The sequence below is a fragment of the Scardinius erythrophthalmus genome, assembly GCF_964197995.2.
Source record: "Scardinius erythrophthalmus genome assembly, chromosome: 18".
In the NCBI taxonomy this organism is placed as follows: Eukaryota; Metazoa; Chordata; class Actinopteri; order Cypriniformes; family Leuciscidae; genus Scardinius; species Scardinius erythrophthalmus.
The window spans coordinates 12,378,563-12,406,556 of record NC_138238.1 but is presented as its reverse complement, the minus strand read 5'-3'; the positions used below and the strand labels follow the sequence as shown (position 1 = coordinate 12,406,556).

General features: G+C 36.2%; 3 protein-coding genes across 5 annotated transcripts; 1 reads left to right on the top strand and 2 right to left on the bottom strand.

Moving 5' to 3' along the window:
• Window positions 1-205: 205 nt before the first annotated feature.
• On the bottom strand, window positions 206-16,103 carry osbpl7 (oxysterol binding protein-like 7). Of its 3 annotated transcripts, none has more exons than XM_081392050.1 (22): window positions 16,077-16,103; window positions 11,942-12,171; window positions 11,495-11,638; window positions 11,352-11,405; window positions 11,148-11,261; window positions 10,528-10,683; window positions 10,207-10,315; window positions 10,004-10,122; window positions 9,835-9,921; window positions 8,666-8,816; window positions 8,446-8,576; window positions 7,495-7,587; window positions 7,100-7,265; window positions 5,073-5,359; window positions 4,347-4,484; window positions 4,198-4,261; window positions 4,025-4,103; window positions 3,790-3,934; window positions 3,541-3,691; window positions 3,090-3,216; window positions 2,452-2,574; window positions 206-2,370 (listed from the first exon to the last, which is right to left on the bottom strand). In XM_081392050.1, the coding sequence occupies exons 2-22, from the start codon at window positions 12,071-12,073 to the stop codon at window positions 2,262-2,264; spliced, it is 2,679 nt and encodes an 892-aa protein (XP_081248176.1). In that variant the 5' UTR covers window positions 12,074-12,171; window positions 16,077-16,103; the 3' UTR covers window positions 206-2,261. The 3 variants fall into 3 exon arrangements, with proteins under 3 accessions (XP_081248176.1, XP_081248175.1, XP_081248177.1); XM_081392049.1 differs by having other exon boundaries at window positions 15,980-16,099; XM_081392051.1 differs by lacking the exon at window positions 16,077-16,103 and adding an exon at window positions 15,049-15,074.
• A 719-nt stretch (window positions 16,104-16,822) lies between these two features.
• On the bottom strand, window positions 16,823-19,265 carry mrpl10 (mitochondrial ribosomal protein L10). Its single transcript, XM_081393306.1, has 5 exons — window positions 19,184-19,265; window positions 18,561-18,730; window positions 17,587-17,751; window positions 17,360-17,504; window positions 16,823-17,263 (listed from the first exon to the last, which is right to left on the bottom strand). Exons 1-5 carry the CDS (start codon window positions 19,221-19,223, stop codon window positions 17,007-17,009), a joined length of 777 nt encoding a protein of 258 aa, XP_081249432.1. The 5' UTR covers window positions 19,224-19,265; the 3' UTR covers window positions 16,823-17,006.
• A 41-nt stretch (window positions 19,266-19,306) lies between these two features.
• On the top strand, window positions 19,307-23,276 carry pnpo (pyridoxamine 5'-phosphate oxidase). Its single transcript, XM_081393305.1, has 7 exons — window positions 19,307-19,849; window positions 20,262-20,386; window positions 20,502-20,601; window positions 20,701-20,754; window positions 20,918-21,046; window positions 21,781-21,851; window positions 21,992-23,276. The coding sequence occupies exons 1-7, from the start codon at window positions 19,661-19,663 to the stop codon at window positions 22,155-22,157; spliced, it is 834 nt and encodes a 277-aa protein (XP_081249431.1). The 5' UTR covers window positions 19,307-19,660; the 3' UTR covers window positions 22,158-23,276.
• Window positions 23,277-27,994: the final 4,718 nt, after the last annotated feature.

Here is a 27,994-nt window from a genome sequence, read left to right as displayed (position 1 = left end):
TGGCAACTTGTGTGAAGGTGATTGTTTTAGACAAGGTCTTGTAATCCTCAGGTTTCATTTAGTTAAAGTCAACGAGTTAGGATAAACGCACTAGTGTCAATCTGATGACCTGTAACAGGACATACTTAAACCAACAGCATCATGTCTCGAGGCGTCGCACATGACTGTATGCAGATAGACAGGGTGGAAAAATGGACACCTGGCAGGGGCTTCAGACGGACTATACATCATCTTTATTCAAACACCATACTAACATGCAGACAGCCCACACACAGACGTCAGTGACACAGAGGAAGAAAGAACCTTCAGTCGAAGCCTATCAGGCACCGCTGGCATTCAAAGGTGAGAATGACCTCAGACAGATAAGTGGGTAACAAGACGCCACTGCAGAAGACAGTGCAGGGACTTCTAGGACACAACGGAAGCCTGTGAGCTCCAGAAAACATCAGAACTGTGATTTTATAGAAGCCGTCTGCATCTTTCAGATCACACATGCAAATATACGTATGGTCTGTGTCCTAATGTGAAACCACCTATATCTACATAACTTGTAAAAATAAAAACAATTAAAAATTATGATTCTTCCTTAAAATTCATTTTCTTCGAGGTGTTCAAGTTTCCGAGAAATTGTAACATGCTGCAAAAACCAATATAGTATCAATGTGTTTTTTTTTTTTTTGAAAAGTCAGCAATCTGACTCTAACTGCCTCTGTATATTTTTCATATATGTATTTTGATGCAAAACCAGTTGAAATAAGAGTAATATGGTTTAGACTGCATTAATTTAAAATGCCATTACTGAATTAAAAAGCAATTGCCAGTTATAATGCTTGGTTGTTTAACGTATACCTTGCAATTTAGATGCTGGGAAATTTGTAATAATTTGAAAGAATTAATTTGCTTATGGGCTTATTAAGGTTAGCTATTAAATGGCTACAAGAGATGATTTAACTGACAAATTTGTACTTTAAAGTGCAATTAAAGTGTTTCCATGTTAATTTAAAAGATGTGTAATTAATGCTCATGTTTGGTTTCTTTTTATACACTGAAATGCACTGAAACGTTTGTTACTGTTGACGTGAACTGAAAATGCTGAAATTGCCTATTGCTGTCATATTAGCAATCACTCCATGTTTTTGGCTGACCCCTGGTGGACATTATGCTCCACATATCTTTGAGAGTGTCAATGGCAAGTCTTTTAAGGAACTTTTTTTTAGGTTACGTTTCCTCTGGCACCATCCTTGTCTGTTGAGTTAAAAGAAACAATTTATAATAATATTACTAATAATAAAAGTGGTGCTCTGTAGTAAGTTTCCTCAGCCAAGCACAATGAGCCTCCGACACAGCTGTTAAAATACTGTAAATAAATGACGTTTTTGATTCATTCTAAATGTAATAAAAGACTCAACTATACTAAATTCATTTTCTTCTATTCTTTAATATTGTACATTTTATTGCGGTTTTAAATAGCTATGATAGTCATTACTTGAAAGTGTATTGATTGCATATTTGTACACTGATTTTCTTTATCCAGGCCTACACAAAATGGTTGTTTCTGATGTCACATTTCAAACTGTGAGTTTAACTCATACTTAAATGCCAATAAATATAATATCATTGACTAAAATTTGAATCTTACATTTGGTTACAAAAAAAGGAGAGAGAAAAAAAAAAAAGTGCAATCTAAGAGTGCCGAGGACAGATTTCAGGAATCGCCTTCAGGACGAGTCAATGAGGGCCTAAATTAGAGTTAATCCATTTACTGCCAAATCCTGCTCAGGTTGAGCCGTGGCTTTGCAAGAGAAATATATCTGCCATATTATAATATTCTGTGAATATTACATATGATCAAATAATCCATTTTCTTTATCCAGACTCTTGCTGTATCCACTGGCACATACGTACTTGAACTGAAAGGTAATTTAACATTGTCCATAGAAATGTGCGTGTGCAATTGTTAAAACTAAACGTAACTCCAGAACTCGCATACATTCTCAATTACTTTTTGGCTTATATTTTATCCAAACTGTCCACATAGTTTCAGTGTCCTCAACCATCAAATAAATAGAAGTGTTCAAAATGTATCCCTCCTGTTGCCGTTTGCTAAAAGCATCATCCTTGCTCAGTGGATTCGGTTTAGTATGAAAACCCTCAGCTATTCATCTTTGCTCCAAAAAATTTCCTATAGTCTTTTAAAAACTGTGCAAACTGGATTTATCACAGGGATTTATTGTCCACGGCGTTGCTGCACTCTGCGTTCTTCACCATAAATCCAGGTTTTTAACATTGGCAAATCCAGGATTCTCCCTGATCTTCCAATATGTTCCATTGTACAGCCAAACGTCCCTTCCCGCGTCATCCAAAGATTTCCTGTAATATGGGGGGGGGCATTGAAACATTCCAGCTCTAATTCTTATGAATAAATCAGTTTGGGAGTTGATGCTTACTAACCTGAAGAAGCGAGGGATGTGCTCCTCTCCTCTCTTGGCCAGAATTTTCCTCCTTTCTCTTTGCTTTTCCTCCACCTCATCCTTCTTTTTATCAGTCTCCTGTACCTTCCCCTCCTCAAGAAGCCTAACAACACAGAGCACACTTAAAACAGATGACCTAAAAAACTTAATATATTTTGTATATCGAAACAGACGATCCAATTATTCGGGATTCGTAAATCATTTCTTATCATCAGGCGCCAAAGACTATGGCTACATCCAAAATCGCAAACTCTCTTGAGTAAGTATTTATTTTGAATAATAAATTACTTCACAACAGCTAAAAAAACAATGTTCTATATGGTATGAATGGGTGTCGTATGAATGTACTACATTCGTCAGGTTGTCATTATCATGTGACCTACAACAAATCCTGTCCTGTGGCCTCATGGGATAGTACAGTGTCCATCATATGCACACTTCAGAATCTCATCGAAAGTAGTAGGTCATCCAGGTACTTTTTGCCTACTCTTTTATGAGTACTGTGAATTCAGACATACTTCTGTCACATGCTGTTTTTCGCCTACTACATAGTAGGGAAGTCTGTGATTTCAGTTGCAGCTTGAGTCTATTTATCATTGTCTATTATATGGGTCTCACCTTTGGTCAGGGCGCAAGCGTGTATCTGTAGGGGGCAGCAGGGGCTTAAGGTCAGTGGTCAGCTCATTCATCTCCATTGCAAAGCTGGAGAAGCCATAGTAAATCAGGTAGTTCTTGGGCTGTGGATCTGTAAGGAAGCAGAGACATCACTGACAACATCTGACAACACAAATGTACATCTCTGATTTACTTGTTCTGTCTGACAGAACAGCCAAGAAATCAGAAGTGACCCCTTTTACGTTCCTAGTGAACAATGTCAACTTGAGTTAATGCAGACCGATATCCAATTTAGCATTTCTGATAGCAAAAGCATTCGTCTGGATGATTTCCATTGGATAAAATACAATTTGTTTAATTTAGAAATGCCTCACATTACAAAAGCAAATTGGTTTGCAAGCAGCAGCTCCTGTATTAAAAAAAAAAAAAATGGAGAAAATACAGCAATACTCACTTGGCTTCCAGATGCACTGTGGATTGGGCAGGGTGTCACAGAAAATCCCCTCATGCCAAAATCCACCAAACCGATGGACGACATTACCAGCCTCGTCAAGAACTTGACCCTGCACTTCGTTTTTGGAACCATCTGAACCCCAGTAACGTGACTGGGAGAAAAAAAAAAAACATTTTCTGCATTTGTACAAAGACTTCACATATATGTACTCAAAATGAATCCAATTTAAACAATCAAAACTGAACACACCTTGACAAATGTGATCTTACAGGTGCAGACCGAACTTTTCAGGTTGCGAATGACGACTTCGCCATAGTGCTCAAGGTATCGCTGCTGACTGAGGACATTGTGGATGCACGTAACCACTTTGTTCCATTCATAGTGGTCCCCATATCTAAAGTACAGTATATCAAAGACCAATCAGAATTCCTCTAAAACATTAGAATTAAAAAGCCATCGACACCAAAGTCAAGCAGATACTTGCTTTTTTAGAGTCACATTCACCATCCCTGTTGGCATGATCTCCAAAGATTTTCCCCAAAACTTGTTCTTCCATCTCTGGTCTGCTCTCAGCATGCGAGATTAGAAAAGAAGAAGAATGAGATTCAAATTTAAACATACAGTACATCATGACATCGCAGAGGCCATAAAACATACCCTGCCAGAAGTTGAAGTTTTCTGATTCTGCATGGCATGCAGATATGGGTGGATGATGGGAAACCTAAATGCAAACACAAAACCACAGAGTAAATAACTGCTTGATGGCAAACATATCTGATGTATGATCAGAAGTGACAATCACTTACCTGCTCACTAATGAAGCGGAAGCCTCTGTCCTCTCTGATACACTCAAACGTCTCTCCCAGGACTGGATTAAATGGTTTGTAACGGTTGCGAAACTGAGCCGTGGCATAGCCAGATATGGCAAAAGCAGCAATATAAACCTTTACGGAGACAAAACAGAAATTTCTACTATTTATAAAGAAATACACCACGTTTGGGGTTGGTACAATTAGTTTTTTGTAAGACATTAATACTTTTATTAAGAAAAGATGTATTAAAATTGGCCAAAAGTGACAATAAAACATTTACAAAAGATTTAAATTTGAAATAAATGCTTTTCTTTTGAATCCTGAAGAAAATAACATATCACAGTTTCCACAAAAACATTAAGCGGCAGTTTTCAACCGTGATAATCAAACAGATTTTTCTTGAGCACCAAATCAGCATATTAGAATGATTTCTGAAGGATCGTGTGACACTGAAGACTGGAATAATGATGCTGAAAATTCAACTTTGCCATAAAGTTACAATAGGAAGCAGTTATTTTAAATTGCAATAATATTTCACAATATTACTGTTTCACAGTATTCTTTTTTTAATGCAGCCTTGGTGAATCTAAAAGACTTCTTTCAAAAACCCAAAAAGTAATAAGTAAAAGAAATTGGTCATTAAATAATTTAGTAAATCATTCCCTTTGTGATTGTTTGAATTACAGTATGCAGTTTTGCTAAAGCTTGTGTAATTATTACCATCCTCTGGTAGGGGTCATCGGTATGATTGGCAGAGTCCAGTAGGTCACAGTATTCCAGCTCCTCACAGAGTCTCTGCAGCAGGCACACAGGTTCATTCAGAGCTGCTGGCATGGAGACACGGGACAGATCCTTCCCTATGTTGTTGTAGAGGATAGTCATCAAACCGACGTGGCTGTTGTCAGGGCAGACTGCAGGCAGACTAGTACGGCGTCCGGTGTTCTTGATGATGTTCGATTTTGGTGGCGCCTTTGAAAGGCTGGCGCGGTACTTGCGAGTAGCCATTGCTGTTGAGATAATAAGAAAAGGCAAAATTTGTAACAAACAATGTGATAGATTACACCAAATGTACACAGTTACCATTTAAAATGTTTGGGGTTGGTACTATTTTTTTTTTAGTTTTTGAAAGTAGTCTATTATGCTCACCAAGGCTGCATTTTTTTGATAAATTATTAAATTAATTTAAAATTATTATTAGAGTTTATAACAGTATTTAAGGCGAGACACGGCAGGCAAAAACATTGTTTTGTTTTCACTGGTCAATTTTGAGATTTTGGGATTTGTCTTCAATAACATATCGTCTTTCAGACTTGTGGTGAAAAAAAGTCAGAAATACTCATTTAGGTCTTTATCCAAATATAGTAATTTCCTTTTTTATCAGCAACCAATCATGAAAGTACAATGGGGCATTTAACTCTAAAAGCGTAATCTCATTGGCTGATATAAATCTTTAAAGCCCGTTTTCTCAAAATGACTTTTCTCTCATACTCCAAGTCCGAAATCTCCACTTCAGTAGCACCTATATACACCAAACTTTCCAGTCTTGTACCTAGTTATATTATGACATTAAGACATTTACAGAGAGATTTGTAAATATATTATCCTAGCCTGATTTATATAACATTTTATTCCAAAAAACATGGCGAAAATAAATGTAAGGCTATTGACAGTATATTCTGATTTACAGGATAACAAAAGTAGTAGGGCTGTCAAATGATTAATCGCGATTAATCGCATCCAAAATAAAAGTTTGTTTTTACATAATACATGTGTGTGTATGGTGTATAATTATTTTCTATATATAAATACACACACATGCATGTATATATTTAAGAAATATTAGCACGTATATACTGTGTATATATATTTATATTATATATAATTTATATTATATATAAATATTTTATATATAAATAACACATTTTCTTAAAATATATATGCATGTGTGTGTATTTATATATAGAAAATAATTATACTCCGTACACGGACATAAATTATGTAAACACAAACTTTTATTTTGGATGCGATTAATCGCGATTAATCGTTTGACAGCCCTAAAAAGTAGATATCCATAAATCCCTCTGTAATTTTTTTCTCATCTAATATGTGAACACAATGAATTTTTTTTTTTTAAACTGGCTTTAACCAATACTCAGATTTAACAAATTAGTGCATATTTAATTAGATAATGCCTAATTTGCATATTTAAACATTAAATTACAGAAAACTTGTAATACATTTTTTTCTCATCTTAATGTTGGTAATCAACTGGGAAAGTTTCATGGTGATATCTGCTAGTTAAAAATGTTACCCTATTCACCTGTAGTGTCTCTAAAGTGTTTTTAAAATAAAATGTATTGCTGTGATGGCAAAGCTGAATTCTCAGCAGGCATTACTCGTTTAATATGCCAACTTATGCTAAAGAAACATTTCTTATTATTATCAACGCTGAAAACAGTTGTGCTTAATGTTTTTGTGGAAACTGCAATACTTTTTTCAGGATTCTCTGATTAATAAAAAAAATCTAAATATCAGCCTTTATTTGAAAGAGAAATCTTTTGTAACATTATAAATTTCTTTACTGAAAATTTTGATTTCGATTTAATGCATTTTTGCTAAATAAAAGTATTAATTTCTTTAATAAAAATGATCTTACCAAACCCAAACTTTTGAATGGTAGTGTATACGGACACCTAAACACCACACTCATACGTGCTTACTGAACATTTAAGTTTGTTTTCACTAACCATGAGCCTCATCAGGCTCTGAATTACTGGATCCGTCACTCAGGCCGGACTCGTCTGATATCTCAGAAGAGCTCGCACACATAAGCTCATCACATGCGTCAAAATACTCCGCCACTGAGTCAGTCACCGAAGGCGCACGGAGAGACGAACTACGGCCTGAGCCAGACTGAGTGAAAGAGATAGACATGTAGGTAGTTAGAAACTGTGAGCTTGATTGCATCATACTGCTAATAAAAATATGAGAGGACAAAAGAGTCTGTTTGGCATGTGAAGTAGGTGAAACCCATCAACCTGTAAACAGAAGAAAGAAGCAGAGGGTGGAGGGGGTGGGGGTGGGGGGAAAGAGACACAAATAGGGAACAGGATGGGTAGGTTCTGGGTAGAATGTGACACACCTTTCTTTGTAGCACAGTACGGAAGGACTCATCTGTGGAGTTGGAGGACACTGAGAGTTTGTGGATTTTGGTATGACGGGAGTTAACATCTAACTAAAGACACACACACACACACACACACACACACACACACACACACACACACACACACACACACACACACACACACACATCTATGCAGTAAAACATAACATATAATGCACTGGAAAAAAACTATTAAACCAGTGGTTCTCAACCGTTTTATCCCACCATTGTACAATATTCAAAGGCCCCATGATTTCTCCAGTTCTTTGTGATTTACTAGATTAAGGAGATATATATATATAAAATAAAAAAATATATATTTACATTTCTTGGCATAACTAGAAAAATTTGTATTCATAAAATACATAAAAAATGACCAAGGAATTATAAGATTGTATTAATTTATAATGGTAATAATTTTTGTTTTCCAAGTCTGCAAATTACTAAAATTAGGCTACCTTATATTTTCTAAACCGGGGGAACCCTGATTCTTCAAAAAATAAATATCTTGATTTTTAGCTTGTTTTGTCTTATTTTAAATCATTAGGGTCATCTTGAGGTCCCCTTAGAAGTTTGCTGAGGCCACCAGTTGAGAATCACTGCATTAAAGCATTTACTAGCATAAAAAGGGGTGTTAGCAGGGGGTGCCCAAACCTGCTCCTGGAGGGCCACTTTAGCTCCAACTTGACAACTGCCTGCAAGTTTCTAGTATGCCTAGTAAGACCTTGATTAGCTGGTTCTGGTGTGTTTAATTGGGTTGGAGCTGAACTCTTTAGGACTGTGGCCTTCCAGGAGCAGCATTGGACACACCTGGTATATAGCACATTTAATAACAAGATGAAAGCTTAAGTAAATCTATCTTTGCATGCTTTCAAGAGAAAGCACTGCACCATGGGCTTTTCACAAAGTAACATAAGTCCTTGTTACCTCAGCCAGGCTGCAGAGGTTGTTGATCTGAGCAGAGGTAGTCTGGTGAAGCTCCCTGCTAGACCAGACGTCCTGCAGGCGTTGGCGCTCCTGAGCGAGAGCCTCATGTGCAGTACGCAGAGAGGCATGGACTGAGAGGAAAAAGACATTCAGAAATACAGTCTAACGCAGCAAATAGGCATAAACTAGGTTTAAAATCATTAATGCGTTACTCTCATACCTCTCTGGGACATGGAGCAGATGTCTTGGTGGAGTTTCTTGCCTTCTGATGAGGTGGGGGCTGGTGGGGTCGCCTGGGTGCTGACATAATCGGGGATGGAGGGGACGGAGGTTCCCAGGTGGGAAGAACTGGTCAGTTGGCTTGATGATAACTGCATTAAAAAGGTGGAAAGAAAAGAAGTAGGAGGAGATGTTGGTATTTAAGGTTATACATCTAAGGCTGTAATCCACCAAATATGTTCAGCATGAAACATTCAGAAGCTATAGGACATTTGCAAAGTCTAAACCACACTATACACTACCATTCAAAGGTTTAGGTTTCATAAATTAATATTTTTATGCAGCAAGAACGCATTCAATTGATCAAAAGTGACATTTAAAGTATAATGTTACAAAAGATTTCCACTTCAAATAAATGCTGTTCTATTCATTAAAAAATCCTGAAAAATATGTAACATGGTTTCCAGAAATATATAAGCAGCACAACTGTTTTTAACATTGATAATAATAAGAAATATTTCTTCATATTAGAATGATTTCTGAAGGATCATGTGACACTGAAGACTGGAATAATGATGCTGAAAATTTAGCTTTGCCATTACAGGAATAAATTACATTTTCAGAAAACGGTTATTTTAAATCCTAATAATATTTCAAAATATGATTGTTTTTTTGATCAAATAAATGCAGCCTTGGTGAGAATTAGAGATTTACCAACCCCACGGTAGTGTACAATATGCAAAATGCAACAGGACAACATGGTGTAATGCTTTTTCTACCTGGTATAATGTGACGAATGTTACAAGGAATCTACAAGAAATGTCTTGTGCCGACTTACCGATTTAGTAATCCCACGAAATGGCTTCATGTAAAAAAGGAGTTGACTAAATTACTGGGGGTTTTAAAGCTCTAATGCTTACTACACATCACAACACAAATGCCTGGCTATTGTATTCAAAAAATAAAATACACAGATCCTTGGGATCACACTGCACTTGAATATGGAATAAATTCCATAATAGTTTCCAAACATTTGTGGAAAACATTGAATAATCCCAATGCCCTGCAATTGGGATTACAATCTTTGCTGTGGGCAAAGATTATAATTGCTCCTAAGACTTTATTGGAAATATCCTAATATAAAAGAAAACGTAAACTGAGCAGCCTCACCATTCCAAGTGCCTCAAATCGAGACAGTGTGCGAGAATGACCCCAAATCTTGCCAGACTTTTTCTTAGGTTTGTCAAGAAGAAGATTCTGTGGGTCAAACACATGTGGGAACGTTTACTCACAAGTAATTCCGGTAAAAGCGTGTCTCCAGCCGGCTCATTTTACAAACCTGCATGCTGATAATCCTCTGGAGGTCTCCGTTATTGACCGCTTGGCCCGACTCTAGAGATTGCAACTTTTGGACCAGCCGTTGTAGCTCATTCAGCTCCATTTGACAACGTGTAAGCTCTGGAAAACAGCACAAATGCTACTCGCCTGTGCTTATGAATTCCTTTATTCCCATTTCAATAGTATTTAAAAATGCAGCAGTACCTTGTGCACAGAGGTCAGGTTCCTGGGACTGTAGCCAAGCTGACACTTTCCCATTAATGGCAGGATTGACATATGGCAGATTTTCACCCACATTAGACACAGACGTGCCCTGGAATTGTGAGATTAATTTGTTACTTTCATCAGACATATAATCAATTAACTCAAAGCATCTATTAGTGTGCATTTACGGGTAAAACCACCATCTGGGACATGATGTCTAATCGCTAATTCTACTTGCTCTTAAATTGTGAGGACACATTCTCCTAATCCCCAGTGATTTAGAGGGCAACGTGAAGTCAATGAAGGAAACATTTTACTCACCATGTCCTGCATGGCACTGTTTTTGTGAGATAAATGACTGCCATGGGACAGGGCCTGGAGAAAGCCATTGTGAATGTGTGCTGCTTCGTTCTTCTTATACATCCTGTGGGCACTCAGCTTGGTGACCCATATGTAATATAAATCTTGAGTCTTGGCCTAGTTAGAGAAGTAAATTGTCTTCAGTTGACATTTTTGGCAGTGAATTGATTTGGTTTATTTATTTGATGAAATACTTAGCATAATCTGTTTGTTGGAGAATGTTCCTATAACTAATTATGGAATTCCAGCTCAGAGATGTCCATAATTTATTGTCAGCTGAACCTCTTTGACCTAAAATTGTTTTGACATTTTTTGTGGATATTTCAATAATTTAACACATTTGCATGTTCATGGTTCCCTGATGTCAGTTATTTTGATGTCAGTGTTTTATTTTGATTGTTTTTTTGTTTTTAATTGTAAATTAATTATTAGCTTTTCATCAACTCATGAACCCCCTGAAGTTCCCTCCCAAACCCCAAGGTGTACATAAACCCCAATTTGGAGTAGATGACGGATGGATGAACTAAAGAAAATATTAGCTTTAATTTCAAGCAATTAATGCCAGCAATACAGTGACTTACCTTCATGTGATACAGATTGTCTCCAGCATCCAGATCTATGCGTCTTGCTTTTTTGTTTACTGACATAACTGCAAGACTGACATCCAGTGAACCGTGCATTTTCCCTTTGGAGAACTGTTGAAAAAGTAAATCCCTGAATGTTTAAAGAGTCTGGATCCAAGATCTGTGGTTGTCGATAAGGGAAAAAATTATTAGCATACTTACATCATGTGGGTTCTTTGTATATCGCAGGATCCCTTTATCCAAGACAAAGTATCTCTGTAAGAAAGTTTAACTTTAAAGTCATTCAAACATTCTTACCAACAACTACCTAAGGAAAAAAAAAATGTGTAACATTTTTCTCATACCTTATGCCAGCCTTTAAGAGGCCACTTTCTCCTCTTCATCAAGTAGCCTTCACAGATTCCTGGAGTGTTCGCTTCCTGCGTGTTTTCTCCAGTGAAGTTTACATCTACTGGAAAGTCATCCATTACTTCCCAGTCTTTAATGTTCTATTAGAAACAGAGTGGAAAAGGCAATAACAGTTACGTCCAACAGGGCGTTTACCCATTTAAAACGTGCTATATTTAATCCCTATGAACAAAACGTAACTATTGAGCTTGTTAAGATGTAAACTTGTCGGTTTGGTTTTCACACCATCTAATTGGACACTTGTGAGGTGTTGAGCAACTGGTTTCAGACACTCAATGCAAGCTTTTCACCTATGTACTTGTAAGGAAAATATTAAGGTGTGTTCAAAAATTAGTAGAAGCAACCTGAGTTTGAGTGTTTACATGTCAAGCATTGGTACAAACCAGCCGTGAGTGTCGCGAGGATGCTGTGCTGCTGCTCCTGGAATGAGTGGGCTTATTCCAGCCACTAGACAACTTCTCCACACCACCTGCCTGTGAATGGCCGTGGTCCACTGAAGACACGTGGGATTCCATTTTTAAAAATGTCTTCTTGTGCACTTATTAGTCGAGCTTGGTGTGAATATACGCTCCGCTAGAGGCTCCTTCTCATTGTACACTAAAGCACAATATGTCTGCAAAGCAAAGATTTTTCATTATTAACATGTTTTTTTCATTTATTGCTTAGTCAGACAAGCACTTAAGGGAAAGTTAATTGTATACTGTATTTTGCAAAAGAGTTGGGTATAACCTGGGTATTAATTTTATTCAATTTTATACTATTCAAATTATTCAATTATTTAATTTGGCAAATAACATGTTGTCTTTGTGATATTGTGTGTACCACACAGTATATGAAAATACATAATTGCCGTTATATTTTACGTCTGGTTTTGTGAAGTGAATGCCGAGGGTAGAAACACAGTCATGGCAAAGGTAACCAGCACTGTGACAGTAAATAAAAACAGAAGCAATATAGTGTCCAGAGAAAACTCATCTAATTCTGTTATCTAACAGTAGGGATCTGCCTTAGCCAACACTTCCTGGGAATTTAACGTCTGCCCTTTACTAGATCACACTAGTTCATTTTACTTATAAATAGGCTACTTTTCAAATGGCTTAGCACACGAAACACAAGAGAGCGTACAGTAATGCAAAGCAAGGAAACAAAAACAATACTCATTATTAGTATGGTGTAAGGAAACACCATTGCGGTGTATGCTTAATTACATGAAGAGTTCAGATGCAAAAGCCTCTAAATAAGTGCCATCTGAAATTTTCTTCTAGAATGATAATTTTTATCAAGCTGGTATGTTTAAGTTCAGTAATTTCCCTTAAATGACAATGAAATCTATTTTCATTGTCATTTAAGTGAAATTACTGAACATAAACATACGAGCTTGATAAAAATGATCCTTCTAGAAGAAAATTTCAGATGGCACCTGAACTCATACTGATATATTATGTAAAAAAATCTTTTTCTGGATATAAGCTGAATGGAATGTCACCAGAGAGGTGTAACAGAAACTAAACCTGTTTAGTAGAATCGTATATTGTCTTGACAACTCTGACAAGCTCATACCTGCCCATTAAACTAGAATGAGGGCAAATGAGGCGTTTTGTAAACAGCTAAATTAGCAGATGAGTAAAACTATTTGATTACATAATTGGCAATATTCATACATAAAGGTAAGCGTAATTTGAACTACATATTCAATAATGAACTAACAATATTGCTGTTGATAAGTCTAAAAGATTGTTTTAGATTCCCTTTTATGGAAGGCATATGTGCAGTAACACAGGCTCATGGATAGTAACCTCACACATCTAACAGTCCCTACGGGACAGGCTTAGCGTCATTACGATAATTGGCTTTGAATATCCCTTTTTAGCAGCCTTTAGCTTGAATAGCTTTTCACCGTGAGCATGATGACAGGTCACAGTAAATATGATGTATAGCAGCAGAAAAACAGCATGACGTAGGCCTACACGGTTTGAATAATCATAAGAACATTGTAGAGATTTTATTGTAATTTATAAGAACTGAGCATGCTTTTAAAAACTGTTAAACAGATATGCAGATTTAGTCAAAGTGCCATTCCAAGTTGTCTACACCAGGATACGTAAAGCACCATCAAGTGTGTTCCGAAACCAAACAGTGACCAGTACAGAGTAAACATTTTAAGTGTAAATATGATTAACTCCACAAAATTTAACTTTAAGATTTCTGGGCTGAGAAGAAAACTGTAGAGTACAGTGTTACTCTGTTTACCAGTCAACACATGAAATATATAAAATGCTTCTGATTTATACAGAAACCATTTTTTTAGAGACTCTTATGGCCAAATTTAGTTACCATTTGATAACTAAACAGAATGTTGTTAAGTTTAGTGACAATATGTTACAATGTTAACATGGAACAATGATTGTTAGGCTACTGTTTTTATTATTGCTTGATCTTGTGATTTGATTCCGATCTTGATTCAATATCGATTTATTTGGATAAATATTAGGTACAGTAGATACATGTTAATTTTTCTCAAGAAAAAAAAAATATCTCACCTAATGCTGTAAACATACAGAGAGCCCTGTCAGCTGGTATTATTATTAAAGGTTAAAAATAACAACTCAAATTAAATATAATTTGGTTTTTACTAGGCTATAATAACAGCGTTACAATATTTTAATGATAGAAGTAAAAAATATAATAAATATTTATTTTTATAATATAAAAAATATAAAAAATATTTAAATATTTTATTTATTTGTCCAGCCAACTAACATGCTATCAAATGGCTTTCCTGGGGTAGCCTAAATGTAACGTTATGTGACACATTATTGTTCTTCAGCTAAATATTGACCTCTTTCCACAGTCGAAAAACACTGATTGATCGGTATTATGTATGAGGCATAAACATTTCGCTAAGTTGTACTGTATCTTTCAACACACCTATTGTTAATTCGTGTTTATTTACTACTAACTAGTATAAAGAGTAAGAGATGTTCAGTTCACGACCACGATCTGTCACGTCACATTTACAAGTGCAAAAACACTATCATGAATTTCGTAATAAAATTGACAGAAAATTGACAGGTGTCAGTGTCCTCCAGCACCCAAACCAAACCTATATTAATTAATTTATTTTGCTGAACACAAAGTAAAATGTTTTGAAGAACGCTGTTGATGGGCCCCATTGACTTCCATAGTACAGACTTCCATCAACTGTTTGATTACCCATATTCTTCAGAATATCTTCTTTTGTGTTCAGCAGAAAAAAGAAATTCACACAGGTTTGGAATACTTGAGGGTAAATTATGACATAATTAAATTTTTTGGTGAACTATCTCCTTAATGCTCAAGTTAAGTTTACCATTGCACTGATAAAGGCTGTGATTCCACACAATGAATACAAAAACTCACTTCAATATCAGACATACAAGTCTACTGTGCTACCAATCACCAGCATTTAAATCCACAAAGTTTCTTTATGTACTGTAACTCATGCTCTTACCTGAGGTTCCTGCTCTTGGCCAGCGTGTGGTATATTTCTGAGTGATTCTCTCTAAGCGTCTGAGTTTCATGCTTCCCCATTTGCTCAAACGTGCTTTACACTAACTGGCAGGACAACCGGTTCAACTACTTTCTACTAAAACACAAGAATTCAGATATTCCGTGTGCATGCCAGAGGGATGTATCACGGTCAGCTCCCAAACTATCCTCCACTGGTGACTGACCATCCAGCAAATCCACCCAAGGCTCCAGGCCAAATCATTATCCGCATTAGTCCTAAAAGCTGTCGGCATTACAGGCATGTCGGAGGAACTTTACTGACAGCCAGCCATTCAGATGCATTTAAAGCTGAAACTCTGCCATCTTTACTGAGATGGGATAATCAACAATTTACTAAATTTCAAGTGGGTAACTTAACCCCTAGTTGGTTCACGTATATTACATTTTATTTATAGAGCGGTTTTACAAATTCACACGATTTTTACTGAAACAGGATCAATTGTAAACCTGACCTAAAAAACACACAGCAGTGTCAAAATCTAAAGAACTGAGACAACCGTGGTGAACCCGGAGTTGTATCAAATAAAGGAATAAATTCCCTACATTAGCATGAATTGATCCAGAGATTAGCACTAATCAGGATCCATGACCATAAGCTAGTGTTTATTTTGGCACTGGCAGTACAAATGCATGTTTTTCCTGGCTTTTTAACTTCAAGAAATCAGTTCAATGCCCTTTAATGTGTTTAAATTTACAGAGGCACTTAAATACTGGCGCTGCTTATTGAAATGAATTAAATAATTCATTAATTAATTCAAATAACACTTTTGGGGAGACCGGGGCTAACGTTAGTTGTCACACTTTTTTTGTACCACTCCGGATAATATTTCTAAGGTTTCTTTTTAAAAGTCAATTTCAGTACAGTTACATACCTTGAAGACTTGACAACAAAAATCTGTTGCATTTCCACCGTTGATGCTCATTGATTTATGTCGGCATTAAACGGAAGTTGCAATGGCCTTTTCTTACCTATTGTGACGTGTATCCGAGACGAGTGAAACGGCTTCTCGGACAAGAAATAAATATAGGGCGGGACTTGATTTGTCCACTGGGAATTGATTGGATCGTTGTCGTTTGAATGACAGGTTATCCCGTTTTGATTAAAGATTACGAGGGCACATGAATAAAAAATGATGTGCACTGATAAATCATTTAGAATGTGCTTAAATATTCCATTAAAAAAATGTTCAGACGTTTCACACTTTTTTTGTGGATATTTTGTGACATAATGCCAAGTTATATGGGTAAATTGTCACAATGGAACAACCTGCCATTAAATAGTCTAAGGGTTAATGCCCTTCGAGGTGTCCATTGTCAGGTATTAATGGACGACGGCGAGGCTTGCCTCCACCGAAGTCCATTAATACCTGACAATGGACACCTCGAAGGGCATTAACCCGCTTATACCATGGTCACTTGCCAAATAACACATTTTTAGAACATTAGTTTATATATTAATTAGTTTTACAATCGAAATCTAACGTTTTTACAAACAATAACTTGGTTTCCCTGGTTACGCCTGACGGTTTATTTACTAGGTGTCCTCTATCACTTTTTAATGGACACCCTGCAGCCAATCAGAATCGAGTATTCACCCAGACCATGGTATAATGGCTTTTAAGCAACATCTTCTCAGTTTCAATCATTGATAGTATACATAGTGAATATTGATATTTATAAATGCTATAAAATTACAAAATATGAGGTAATTATTTAAAAAAGTTTTTTAATAGGTGTTTGAAACCAGCATACCAAAAAAATAACTGCTAGAGAAAACAAACAATTTGTTTACCTACAACTATGGCATACAAATGACCAAAATGCAACTTTAAATAATATCATTTTATTATGCACTTTGTAAATCATACACAGCTGTTCATCCATGTCTATTTGTAAAATTCAAGCAGCTGCTTCCTGTACTGTAGAAGCATCTTTATTTGTAACAGCATTTGTGGCATCCCCAGAGCCCTGCTGTTTGACATACTGCTGAAGGAGGGCAGAAAGATGAGCTGGATGGTGGCGTAGCATTGAGACAGTCTGTGAGGTCATCAGGGTTAGTGCACCAACTAGCTCACCCTGGATAGTGGTCATAGACGGGAGTTTGGAGAATTTGAGAATGCCTTGATACGAGAGCAATGTGTTCTCTATGCAAGCACCTGAAAGATAATGTTTCAGAAAGCCTTAGTTTTAAACAATAGCAACTTTTTTTGAAGGCTTTTATGAATGCAAGTTCATATGGCACATTGACTCACCTAACAGGACCATCTGAGGACTGTGCCTCAACGCTTGTAGCATCTCCTTAACTTTTGGCTCTTTACTAACAAATATGACAGTCTGGCCGACAAATAGAGGCAACATGTTACTGTAAATGCTGTTGTTGAGGAAAGACCTCGCCACCTGCAAAGAAACACAAATAAAATGTCACACAGCAGTAGCTCACATCTCAACAGTGGTAACCATCACTAAAGCTTGGCATTACCTGGTTTGGAAAGAACTTGATACTGATATTGTGTCTTTTCAGTTTGTGTTTCAGCTGCAATAGGTCCTCTGCATTGATTGCATTGTTTTGGACCACAGCAATCATCTTACACTCCTTAAACAATTTTTCTAGATCTTTCCGCAACAGAACTGCCAGAGTACTTTCCTAAAAGAGAAGTGAGTTGATATATACATTAATGGAACACTTATACATTTTACTATATATTTGATAAATATTGTATATTATAATACATATTATATGTTGTTATTATAGTACTTTCCGCTTGTTTCCGCCACAGAATACTCATTTTTTTCTTCTCGCAACTGCACATTTATATTTCACAATTCTGAATTTATAACTCACAATTGTTTGTTTACATATTACTCTTTTCTTGAAATTCCAAATGTATGTCTCACAATTTTGAGAAAAAAAAATATATAAAGAGATATAAACGTTCAATTGTGAGTCACAATTTCCCTTTATTATTATTCTGAGCCAAAAAACAATCTTCCAGAATGGGACACTTAAAATGACACTCTTAAAAGAATTATATTTATAATATAATGATAATATAATATTAAAGAGTTAGTTCACTACTTTCATTCATCTTCGAAACACAAATGAAGATGTTTTTTAATGAAATCTGAGAAATTTCTGTCCCTCCATTGACAGCCTAAATTCAATCCGTTCATCATATGAAGCGATCGAGTCTCTTCAGAAAGTTTGGACTAAACCGCTCAATTCACGTGGATTAGTTTTACAATCTCTTTATGAACTTTTTGAAGCGTCAAAGTGGTAGTTGCCTGGACTGTCAAAGGAGGGACAGAAATCATTCAGATTTTAATAAAAATATCTTCATCTGTGTTTCGAAAATGAACAGAAGTCTTACGGGTTTGGAATGACATTAGGCTGAGTAAATGATTACATAATTTTTGGGTGAACTAATCATTTAAGTAACTACTGCAATGATCAACCTCTTCGATCTTTCTGACTCGTGGAGCCAGAGCAGCAGGAGGAGCTGCAGGTGTGGGGGGAATGTACTCTGTGACAGCCAACAGCTTCTGCTTGAGAAAGTGTACTGGCTTTCTGTGACGAGTGACAGCTTTGGAGCCGTGACGAACACTTTGGGTTAATGGCAGCCATCCTGTAGGTTGACATAATATGAATATTGGTAAGAATAACATTAAGGCTACTATATAAACATTCATAGTCATAATGCGATATGAATGTAAAGGATGCAACAAATCATTCATGAGTGTCATGATTAAAATATCACGTGATGTTCTCATGATAACAAATCCATATTGGCAGTATGCGCTCATATCATCATGCTAAATGGGGAGTGATATATCAAATAACATTATGTAAACAGGACAGAGGTGAACACACAAAAGCACCTCAAAAATGAAATTGCATAGTCCCTGATAGATGATGCTGTACAGTAACACAATAATAGCTCCATGGTGTCTTTCAGCTGTAACTTTACAATGGAGTTCATAGTTTAAATGTGGTTGTAAATGGTCGATAACTGCTTGTTATGTATGGTATTTCTTTTTTAGGTCAAACTCAACACTGCAACATCAAAACAGAATCTTACCCGCTTTCGGGAGAAGCCTGCCACACAAGGTCGCTGCCATCTTTCTTGATCCGGATTTGACGTAGGACAATTTTGTTGTACCGTGCCTACAAAATAAAAGTTGTTGGCTGTTTTATCATAGACATAATAAATGAGTATTTTATATGTCTATGGTTGTTCTGGTCATGTTTGAAAAAAACTTAAACGTAATTTTACCCCAAAATCTATTTTATATGTTTGCTAGTTTTTGTTGTTGTTGTTGTTGTTGTTGTTGTTGCTAGTTTACACAAATATACAAAGTAAAAGTTACTTTTTTAAATCGTTAAGGCTATTTTTGAAAATGTCAAATAATAATCGAATATATAATTAAAGATTAAATGTCATGTATCTATATATTTATTTTATTCATTTCAAAATTTATTTATTTTTACAAAACTGAGTTTTCATAACGTTTACGTAAGAGCATGAACGTGGTGACGCAGGTTTGGAGCTGCAGGCATGAGACGTCTTTTGAGCTTCTGCTCGTCTAGGAACATCAGCAACATTGTGCAGCTTATTGAACCTGGTGTTGCCTTGGCAGTCCGAAATCCTCCGTTATTTACCTCGTTTTTCTGCAGGGAATTTACGGACAGCGGCACCAACATGGATCTGAGTAACATGAGAAAGAGCTATAAGAGCGATCAGGAGGTGGGAGTCATGTTTTGGGCTTTGACGGGTTGTTATGTCATGTGTATGTCCATGACCTCAGACCCTATTCTAAAGAACTACTGCACAGAGAAACAGTGCTTTTTTTATATACTAAAAGGCTAACAGTAATTTTCTGTATTATTTGTATAAAACCTTATTAATGTGATTCTAAAATATTGAGCATTTTATTCATGATCTGCAACTGACTTTTAGGTGCTTTGCAAACGTTTTTGAAAAATGATTATTGATTAATGCATTGACCTTGTGCATTATCAGTTGACATTGAAAGGTCGACTTCCATCAATATTTTAATTAAGATAATATGGAGAGAATTATGAGAGAGTAAATAATTAATTTAAAAAATATAAACGATAATTATGTACACATCCTATTTCTTAATTTCATCGTACAGTGTTTTGAGGAGGATCAGCTTGCTTCTTTAGATCCAATTAAGCAATTCGGCAGCTGGTTTGATCAAGCCACTACATGCCCTGAGGTGGGGGAAGCCAATGCAATGTGTCTTGCAACAGCCACCAAGTAAGAATATCATTGCAGTTCATCAGTATATGCAAGTATATAGCTTGTATTTAATAATGCAATAATTCACTAATTCAGTTTCGCCCAAAATGCATGTCTCTTGTCTCTTCTAAAGGGATGGTCGCCCCTCTGCACGCATGGTCCTTCTGAAAGGCTACAGCGAGGAGGGATTTCGCTTCTTTACCAACTATGAGAGTCGGAAAGGTTCAGAGCTGGTGAGTCTTTAAAACAATATTTTATTTAGTAAATGTCCGTATGGATTTACCTTTGCATCTTTGTGTCTTTAAAATTAACTCTTTATTTCAATCATATAGGACAGCAATCCCCATGCCTGTCTTGTCTTTTACTGGGAACCATTAAACAGGCAGGTGAGTGTTTTTTTCTTAAAACTCAGACATAACAGATCATTAGAATATTATCTTTTGTTTTAATATTTCTCCACAAAAAAAAAAAAACATTCATTGTAAATGTAGTCTTGGATTTTAGGACCCCATTGTATTTTTTGTAATGTGAAGTTTTGTGCACAAACAGATCCGCATTGAAGGCGCTGTAGAGAGAATCCCGTACGAGAGTTCACATGAATACTTCCACTCAAGGCCCAAGAGCAGTCAGATCGGTGCTGTTGTTAGCAGGCAGAGCACCGTAATACCAAGCCGACAAGTGAGTATCACTTTCAACTATCCTATAGTATAGACCTATGTAGCCCTGCCCCTTTTCACATGCACCCATTGTGTTCTGTCTTCCGATTTATATTTCCACAGTATGAAGGTAATATCTTACAGATTTATGAATGAGCCGCTCATTTGAAAATTTTCCCAATCTACTGACATTTGTCATGGCTATGACACTTCACTGGCTAATTACTCTTAGACAGCGATGCCATAGATATATACAGAGCTACCGCAAAAACAGACGTTCAAATAATCTAAAGAAGATGCCGCACTTGTTTCTCTGGTGCATACGGTATCCAACATGATTGTTGTGAACTAAAACTATTAAACACATTCATTTTAATTGAAATACAGCTGAAATAAAATGAAACATAAATATTAGATGAAAAAATAACTAAATTAAAATGAGAAATATTCTATTGGCAACCAACTGAAAAAAAGTGAAAAACTGGAATGAAAAACTAAAACCATAACCCAACTTAAATTAAATTAAACCTAAATGGTCATATTTATTATAAATTAAAATTAAAATAAATAAAAAAATAGCTATAATTACCTGTAAACCTATAAAAAATAAAATCTAAAAAAAATCCAACATATTTATAAAAACTATAATGGTATCTAAATAATACAAAAATAACAAGGACACAATCTATTTCAGCGTTCAGCTAAACGTTCAAACACCTGTTTTATTGACCAATTTTTTTTGTGTGCCCCTTAAAGTACCTGAGAGAAAAGAATGCAGAGCTTGAAGAAAAGTATAAGGACACGGATGTACCGATGCCAGATTACTGGTGTGTAATCTTTGTTTATTAATTCAAAATTTGTTCAAAATTCAAATTCCTGTTGTTATTTAAACCATTTTTTTTGTTTATTTTATGATCATCATCATCATCATCATCATCATCATCATGGATATTTTTTTTTTCTGCAGGGGTGGATACATTGTGAAACCCTCCCTGATTGAGTTCTGGCAGGGTCAGACCAATAGATTACATGACCGAATAGTATTTGTGCGGCCACAAGAGGGAGAGACTGAGCTGGGGGATATGCAGCATCAAGCAGAGGGGGGCTGGATATACCAACGCTTGTCGCCTTGATACTGCACATGCTGTGAAATTAACATCACCGTCTGTGACATCAATACATCATCATTACTTGAAAGCAACTGTCATTTAAAATGCCACCAGGGCATTAACTGACTTGTGAAGACTTACTACTCCATATTTGCCTACGTTCGTATTGTCTTAACCAAAACCTGAAAGGAGATTTTCACTGTAAACATGATTTTGTGAATATAAATCATGTGTTGCATTAGAAATAGTGCTTTGTTGCAGCGTTTGTCATTAAGCCTTCAAAACGGTCCCACTTAATAATAAGTGTATTTACTATGTACTAACGTTTAAATTGAAATGAAACCTGTCCCTAACGTTACCCATATCCTTCCTCTAGCAGCAAAAAAAGTGCAATACATGCAATAAACACACGTTGTACCTAACAAATGTGTATGTAAGCACATTGTAGTTAAAGACACCTAATGTAAAGCGTGACCAAACTGACCTCAACATATTCTTAATCTATTACTTGCAAGTGCAAAGTCTGATGTAATGTTTATTAATAATTGAAAGGCACAGCTGTACTTGCAGCCTTAACTGTAGTACATAAACTTTGGACTTCTGTCACAACAACAAAAACATCCCAACATGTTCCTCGGTTTGTGCATCATTAATGATATACAACAAATATTCTGCTAGACAAATGTGTCAAATAAATGTGTCAAATTTAATGTTGCCCTAAAATAATTGTCCATTTGGATGTAATTCTGTAATGACTGGTGACCTTTTCTGTAAATGTAAAAAAAAAAAAAAAAAAGTAGTAAACCTGTTTAATTTTTACAGCAATGTTCATTGAGTTTTTTGCCAGAAGATGGCAGTGGAATCAAAACAACTTGTGTTTTTTTTCCCTACACTTTTTAACACATCTCAGCAATGTCCATAAAAATCTTTATTTAGCATATTTTACCAATAACCTTTCAAAAATCGCAGTAAACAATAGACAAGTACAGATTAAACAAGGCAAATTAAAGCTGTTAGTGGTAGTTGGAGAACTTATCTCTCACGTGCTGTGACTCTGGCTGTCCATGCACCATTTGAAACCCTTTTTATGATAAACTGATAAAATCAGAGATAAAGTCCTATGCACAACTGATGTTCAACCACAAAAAAATAACATAAAAACACGTCATCAAGTGCTAATCAAAGGGCACAGCAGTACATTAAAATGCAAGCTAAACAACAGTCTGTTTCCCACGTTTGTTGCTAAATTTACATGTACATTTTTATGAACAATTTAAAAATGAAAGGATTGTATGAATTATAAACAAAAGTCAGTAGAGTTGCGATTTCTGTGCCTTGTCAGGTATTTTAATTGTCCCACAGTGAAAATATCGTATTTTATGAGCACTGCAATATATTTATGATTATGATTAGTAGGAAATATAAACTTTGTAATATTCATCTCGAGGGCTGCTTTAAATTAAAGCACGGGCTGTAAAAAATATTAATTTTCTGTTCCAGTATCTTCGCTGCGTCAGTAACTCCGGGAATTTACAAATAAAAATGAGTAAAAATTAATGTATGCAGGTATAAACAGTCCCCAAATGGTATGCTTTGTCTGGGTGGGTGTTATTTTTCCACATGGCTCTTGTCTGTCCTAGCAGTTTCAGGGAAAAGGCTTGCGTTTTCTGTCAGACTTGCGCGAATCTTCTTCTTCTCCTTGAACCGCCCAGAATGGGAGACTTTGACGTGACGGCCCTTGGTCCCAGATTTATCCACTATTTTTTCCAATCTGGCATCCAAATTGTTGTCTGCAACATCATTGCCCAGGTCTTTATTTGCATTGTTGGTGCTTATGTCGGGCGGTATTTCATATAGGACCTTCGCCTCTGACTTCTTTTTTCTTAGGAAGGTGAGTTTCCACCATGCAGGGTCGGCCATGACAGGTGCGAAAGGGAGATAACCTATAACATAAATGCAGATTTGTTAGGTATAGCTAGAGGTAAAGGATATTATGATTATGATGATATCATATATGCACTGATATGAACATTTTATATATATGAAGACTTCAGATGCAAAAGCCTCTAAGTGCCATCTGAAATTTTCTTCTAAAATGAGCATTTTTTTCAAGCTCGTATGTTTAAGATCAGTAATTTCACTTTAATGACAATTAATAGGTCATTTTCATTGCCATTAAAGTGAAATAACTGAACATTTAAAATGTGTATTTTTGTTTTTACAAAGTAAGCATTCTTGCTGTTTTTTTTTTTCTCTCACACATTATGAAGTCTTTGTAGTATAAATATTGCTACATTTTAGAGGGTTCCTTGGAAGGGAATGAACATATAAGGTAGCTAGAGGTAAGAGATGTTGAGGAATGTGATGGAATATGAACTGTGAGTCTGCAAGCGGCTTAATTCTCCAGTGCATAGCACAACACTCTCATTTATCACCCAAACTCGCAGTTTTTGCCCGATGATGTGTTTTTATGGATGCAAAAACAGCATCAGAACTTTAGCATAAAGGCTTATTTGCATACTTAAGCACATTGTAAGCAGCAACATTTTCTTTGTGAGGTCAAATGTGTGTCTGTCTTCTCATCCAGTGATTAGATTAGAATAACACGAGGACACCTGACTCCGCTGCTCAGCTGTTTAATTAATGAAGAGCACCACTGGATCCCCTGTCACTCCCATGAGATCTGAGATGCACCAAAATAACATTGCAAGAACCAAGACACATGAGCATCAACTTAATTGTCATTTTCGTGTTTTATCCCACTCTGATAGAGTATAATTTATGTAATATTGGACAGTGCATAGCTTGTATACATCACACAAACCATGTACAATGATTTACCCATATAGCAACCAGTGTAAACACAGGAGACTCGCACACCTGCGTACAGGTAACAGTAATTCGAATGACTGGTATGGGTGTGACATCTGGTCCCTTAGCAACATTGTCATAGTCATCATTAAATAATGTATTAAAGAATGTGCCATGGTTTGCAGCAGGTTTTATAGCAATGGTGTGAGATAAGATTTCAAGTATCAGAAGGCTAGTAAACACACCCTTCACTTGGCAGTTGCCACCTCATATACTTCAAAGTTTCTGGTAGTATTACTCATCGAGGGTTCACGCAAGAAAACAAGACAGCGTCTCCATGTGAATACTTTTTGAATTCCATTAAAATGTGACAAAGCTCCTTTCTCACATCAGGGTGGAGTTCGCTAAACATCAGATGTATAAATAGACATATATATATATATATATATATATATATATATATATATATATATATATATATATATAGAGAGAGAGAGAGAGAGAGAGAGAGAGAGAGAGAGAGAGAGAGAGAGAGAGAGAGAGAGAGAGAGAGAGAGAGATATATATATAGATATAGATGATATAGATATGTTCATATCAGTGCATCCCTAGTAGATTATATATACATATATAATCTATTCGGGATGCACCAATATTAACATTTTGGCTGATACCGATAACCGATAATTCTTTATATTTGAAAGCCGATATCCGATATATTGGCCGATAAATCTAAATCCAAATTATTATAGAATTTTTGAGAGCCTGATTACAAAAACAAAAGTCTCACCATTAAAATCCATGTCCCAAGCACACAATTATTATGATGTTCTCATTATAATGTTATGTAGCCTATGACAGACTTGCACTGCACATGTCACTATTAACTGTATTTTCTTTTTTTTTAAGTGATTCCAATCACATTTCAAGCAATTAAAACAACCATGGTGAACATGGCATCTGAAGTGTCTCAGCTAAAGTAAATAATCCATTGTTTTTTACAAGTACACATTCTTACTATTTTTTCCACACAGTAAAAATAAGGCTTTATACAGTAAAAGAATCTTGCTGCATTCTATAGAAATGGGGTTTCTTGTGAGGGGATCATAATATTTGGGGGTTATCGGCATGAAAAAGATCGAAAACCCCTGCCATAAAGGGTCAGAGACAACGCCAACAGCCCTAATTTAACACAAAACAGAAAACAATTTCATGTTTTCATGTCTGCCAATGACAAAATAAGGGGGCATTTGAGGGAATAGGAACATTTTATGAGGTATTAGAGTCTCTCCACTGGATTTGTCACTTACACTTACTTTGTCTTCTACAATTACATAATGACAGGATTCAGTCACTTTAAGAAGTTGCTACTATACTCTTTCACCTTAATTGCACTTAGTTTGTTGTGGCCAAGTAGATTGTAGATGTATGTAGAGGAGATCTTGTTGCACTTTGAAACTGACTGTAGGTTTAATCCTGGGAGAGTCAGGTGCTTTCCTCAGCTAAAGGTTCATTTAATGGTTTTATTGTTCATGCGTATTGATCATGTCAAATTATGAGCCAGAGCTTACTCAAAAAGTCCCATGGATGTGCATTTCAGAATTTTACTCAAAGACCGATAAAAAAAAAATCAGACCTGACAGAAATCTTTCAAAAATGCACTATAGAAAATGACAAAAAAATAGTACATACATTTTAAATAACAATAGTTATATTTAATTGTTTGCAGCTAATTCTTAAAAGTCACCTGACCGTCAGCTACTCAGGAGGTATATCCTTAGAGCTAGATAATAAGTTACTTTGTTTTCTTCGTTGTGTGACTGAGCAGCACTAAAGAACCTCAGAGATCACAGAGAGGGCACAATGTGCCTGTCTAAACCTAGGAAATCACTAACCAAGTTCAAAGCCTTCCCGGTGATACAAATGTTTGAAGAGAGGAGAGGTTAACCCAAGGACAGCCAGGCCCTGCCGTATTCAGAGCAGTCATGGAGGGTGTCAAGTCTGCCTGCAAGTCTAGGTCTGGACATCAAATCGCTGCTGTTTGTGTCCCAAATGTTACATCTTTCTCATCTGGGCCCTACAACATGCCTTCCCATATAGCATACAGCCTCTCAAGGGACGCCTTCACTGAATCGTTTGTTCTTAACAGGCTCTTTTAGAAGAATCCATGATCAAAACACATGTTCAAATTATACTAATCTGTGTTTAAAACTACTTCTCTGTTTGATAATTCATTTCATGCATGTTATTTTAAATATCACTGTTTAACCGCACTGAAAAAAAAGGCAAATTAAGAATGCAAACACTAATAAGCTTGTCTATGCAAAAAGAATGAAGAAATACAAGAACAACTGCAGTTCACTAACAATATCAAAACACAAAAAGAGCTTCTGATCAGTCTCACCTGAAAAGTCGTGTTCACTTCTTTCAAAAGTGCTCTTGGTTTAGATAAACAGGTGTCCAGAAGAAGTTAAACCATTGTGGTTTTGACAAGCTGCCCTCGGTGTTCACTCACTACCTTCACTTTGCTGCTCAGGTTCAGTGTGCTGAGAGCTGCTAATACCTTCTCACCTTTTTACTTCCTCTTCTCTTAATTAATCTCCCTCCTTTTAAATGCCTGCTTTGAATGCAGCATCTCATGCTACAGGTGTTCTCTTTCACCTTCCTCTCTCTTGGTCCCTCCCTTCCTCCCTCTCTCTTTGTTTTATCTCCCTCTCCTGTTAAGACAGCAGCGTATACAGCCTCACACACACGCAGTTTCAGTCCAAGTTGAACATTAGGTCCAACCCAATGCAACATGAGTAAATGTTACAGCCATGTGACCGAAAGAGGGAGGGCAATCTGGGTGAACGACCTCATGGGAGCGTGAAGTTGGTTTAACATTTGCATGGTCAACCAAAAAGATAGTCACCTTCCCAAATCAAGACCGACTGCAGATAAACCATTTCAATACAGTAAATAGATGCAGGTTAATTCAGGCCAGTTTTATTCTACATATAGTTTTGTTTTAAAATAAACAATATCTAACCAAAAAGGTAGTCACCTTCCCA

What these genes read in the sequence shown, in the direction of transcription:
- mrpl10 (XM_081393306.1), bottom strand. Translation starts at nt 19,223, where the DNA reads ATGGCAGCGACCTTGTGTGGCAGGCTTCTCCCGAAAGCGG. An exon ending in GAGTCAGAAAGATCGAAGAG is followed by an intron (nt 17,752 to 18,560) that starts GTTGATCATTGC and finishes CTTCTCTTTTAG; the next exon opens with GAAAGTACTCTGGCAGTTCT. An exon ending in TCAAGTTCTTTCCAAACCAG is followed by an intron (nt 17,505 to 17,586) that starts GTAATGCCAAGC and finishes GTTTCTTTGCAG; the next exon opens with GTGGCGAGGTCTTTCCTCAA.
- osbpl7 (XM_081392050.1), bottom strand. Translation starts at nt 12,073, where the DNA reads ATGGAATCCCACGTGTCTTCAGTGGACCACGGCCATTCACAGGCAGGT. An exon ending in CCTCGCGACACTCACGGCTG is followed by an intron (nt 11,639 to 11,941) that starts GTTTGTACCAAT and finishes TGTTTCTAATAG; the next exon opens with AACATTAAAGACTGGGAAGT. An exon ending in ACAGTGCATCTGGAAGCCAA is followed by an intron (nt 3,217 to 3,540) that starts GTGAGTATTGCT and finishes GCTTCCTTACAG; the next exon opens with ATCCACAGCCCAAGAACTAC.
- pnpo (XM_081393305.1), top strand. Translation starts at nt 19,661, where the DNA reads ATGAGACGTCTTTTGAGCTTCTGCTCGTCTAGGAACATCAGCAACATT. An exon ending in GCTATAAGAGCGATCAGGAG is followed by an intron (nt 19,850 to 20,261) that starts GTGGGAGTCATG and finishes TTCATCGTACAG; the next exon opens with TGTTTTGAGGAGGATCAGCT. An exon ending in TGTCTTGCAACAGCCACCAA is followed by an intron (nt 20,387 to 20,501) that starts GTAAGAATATCA and finishes TCTCTTCTAAAG; the next exon opens with GGATGGTCGCCCCTCTGCAC.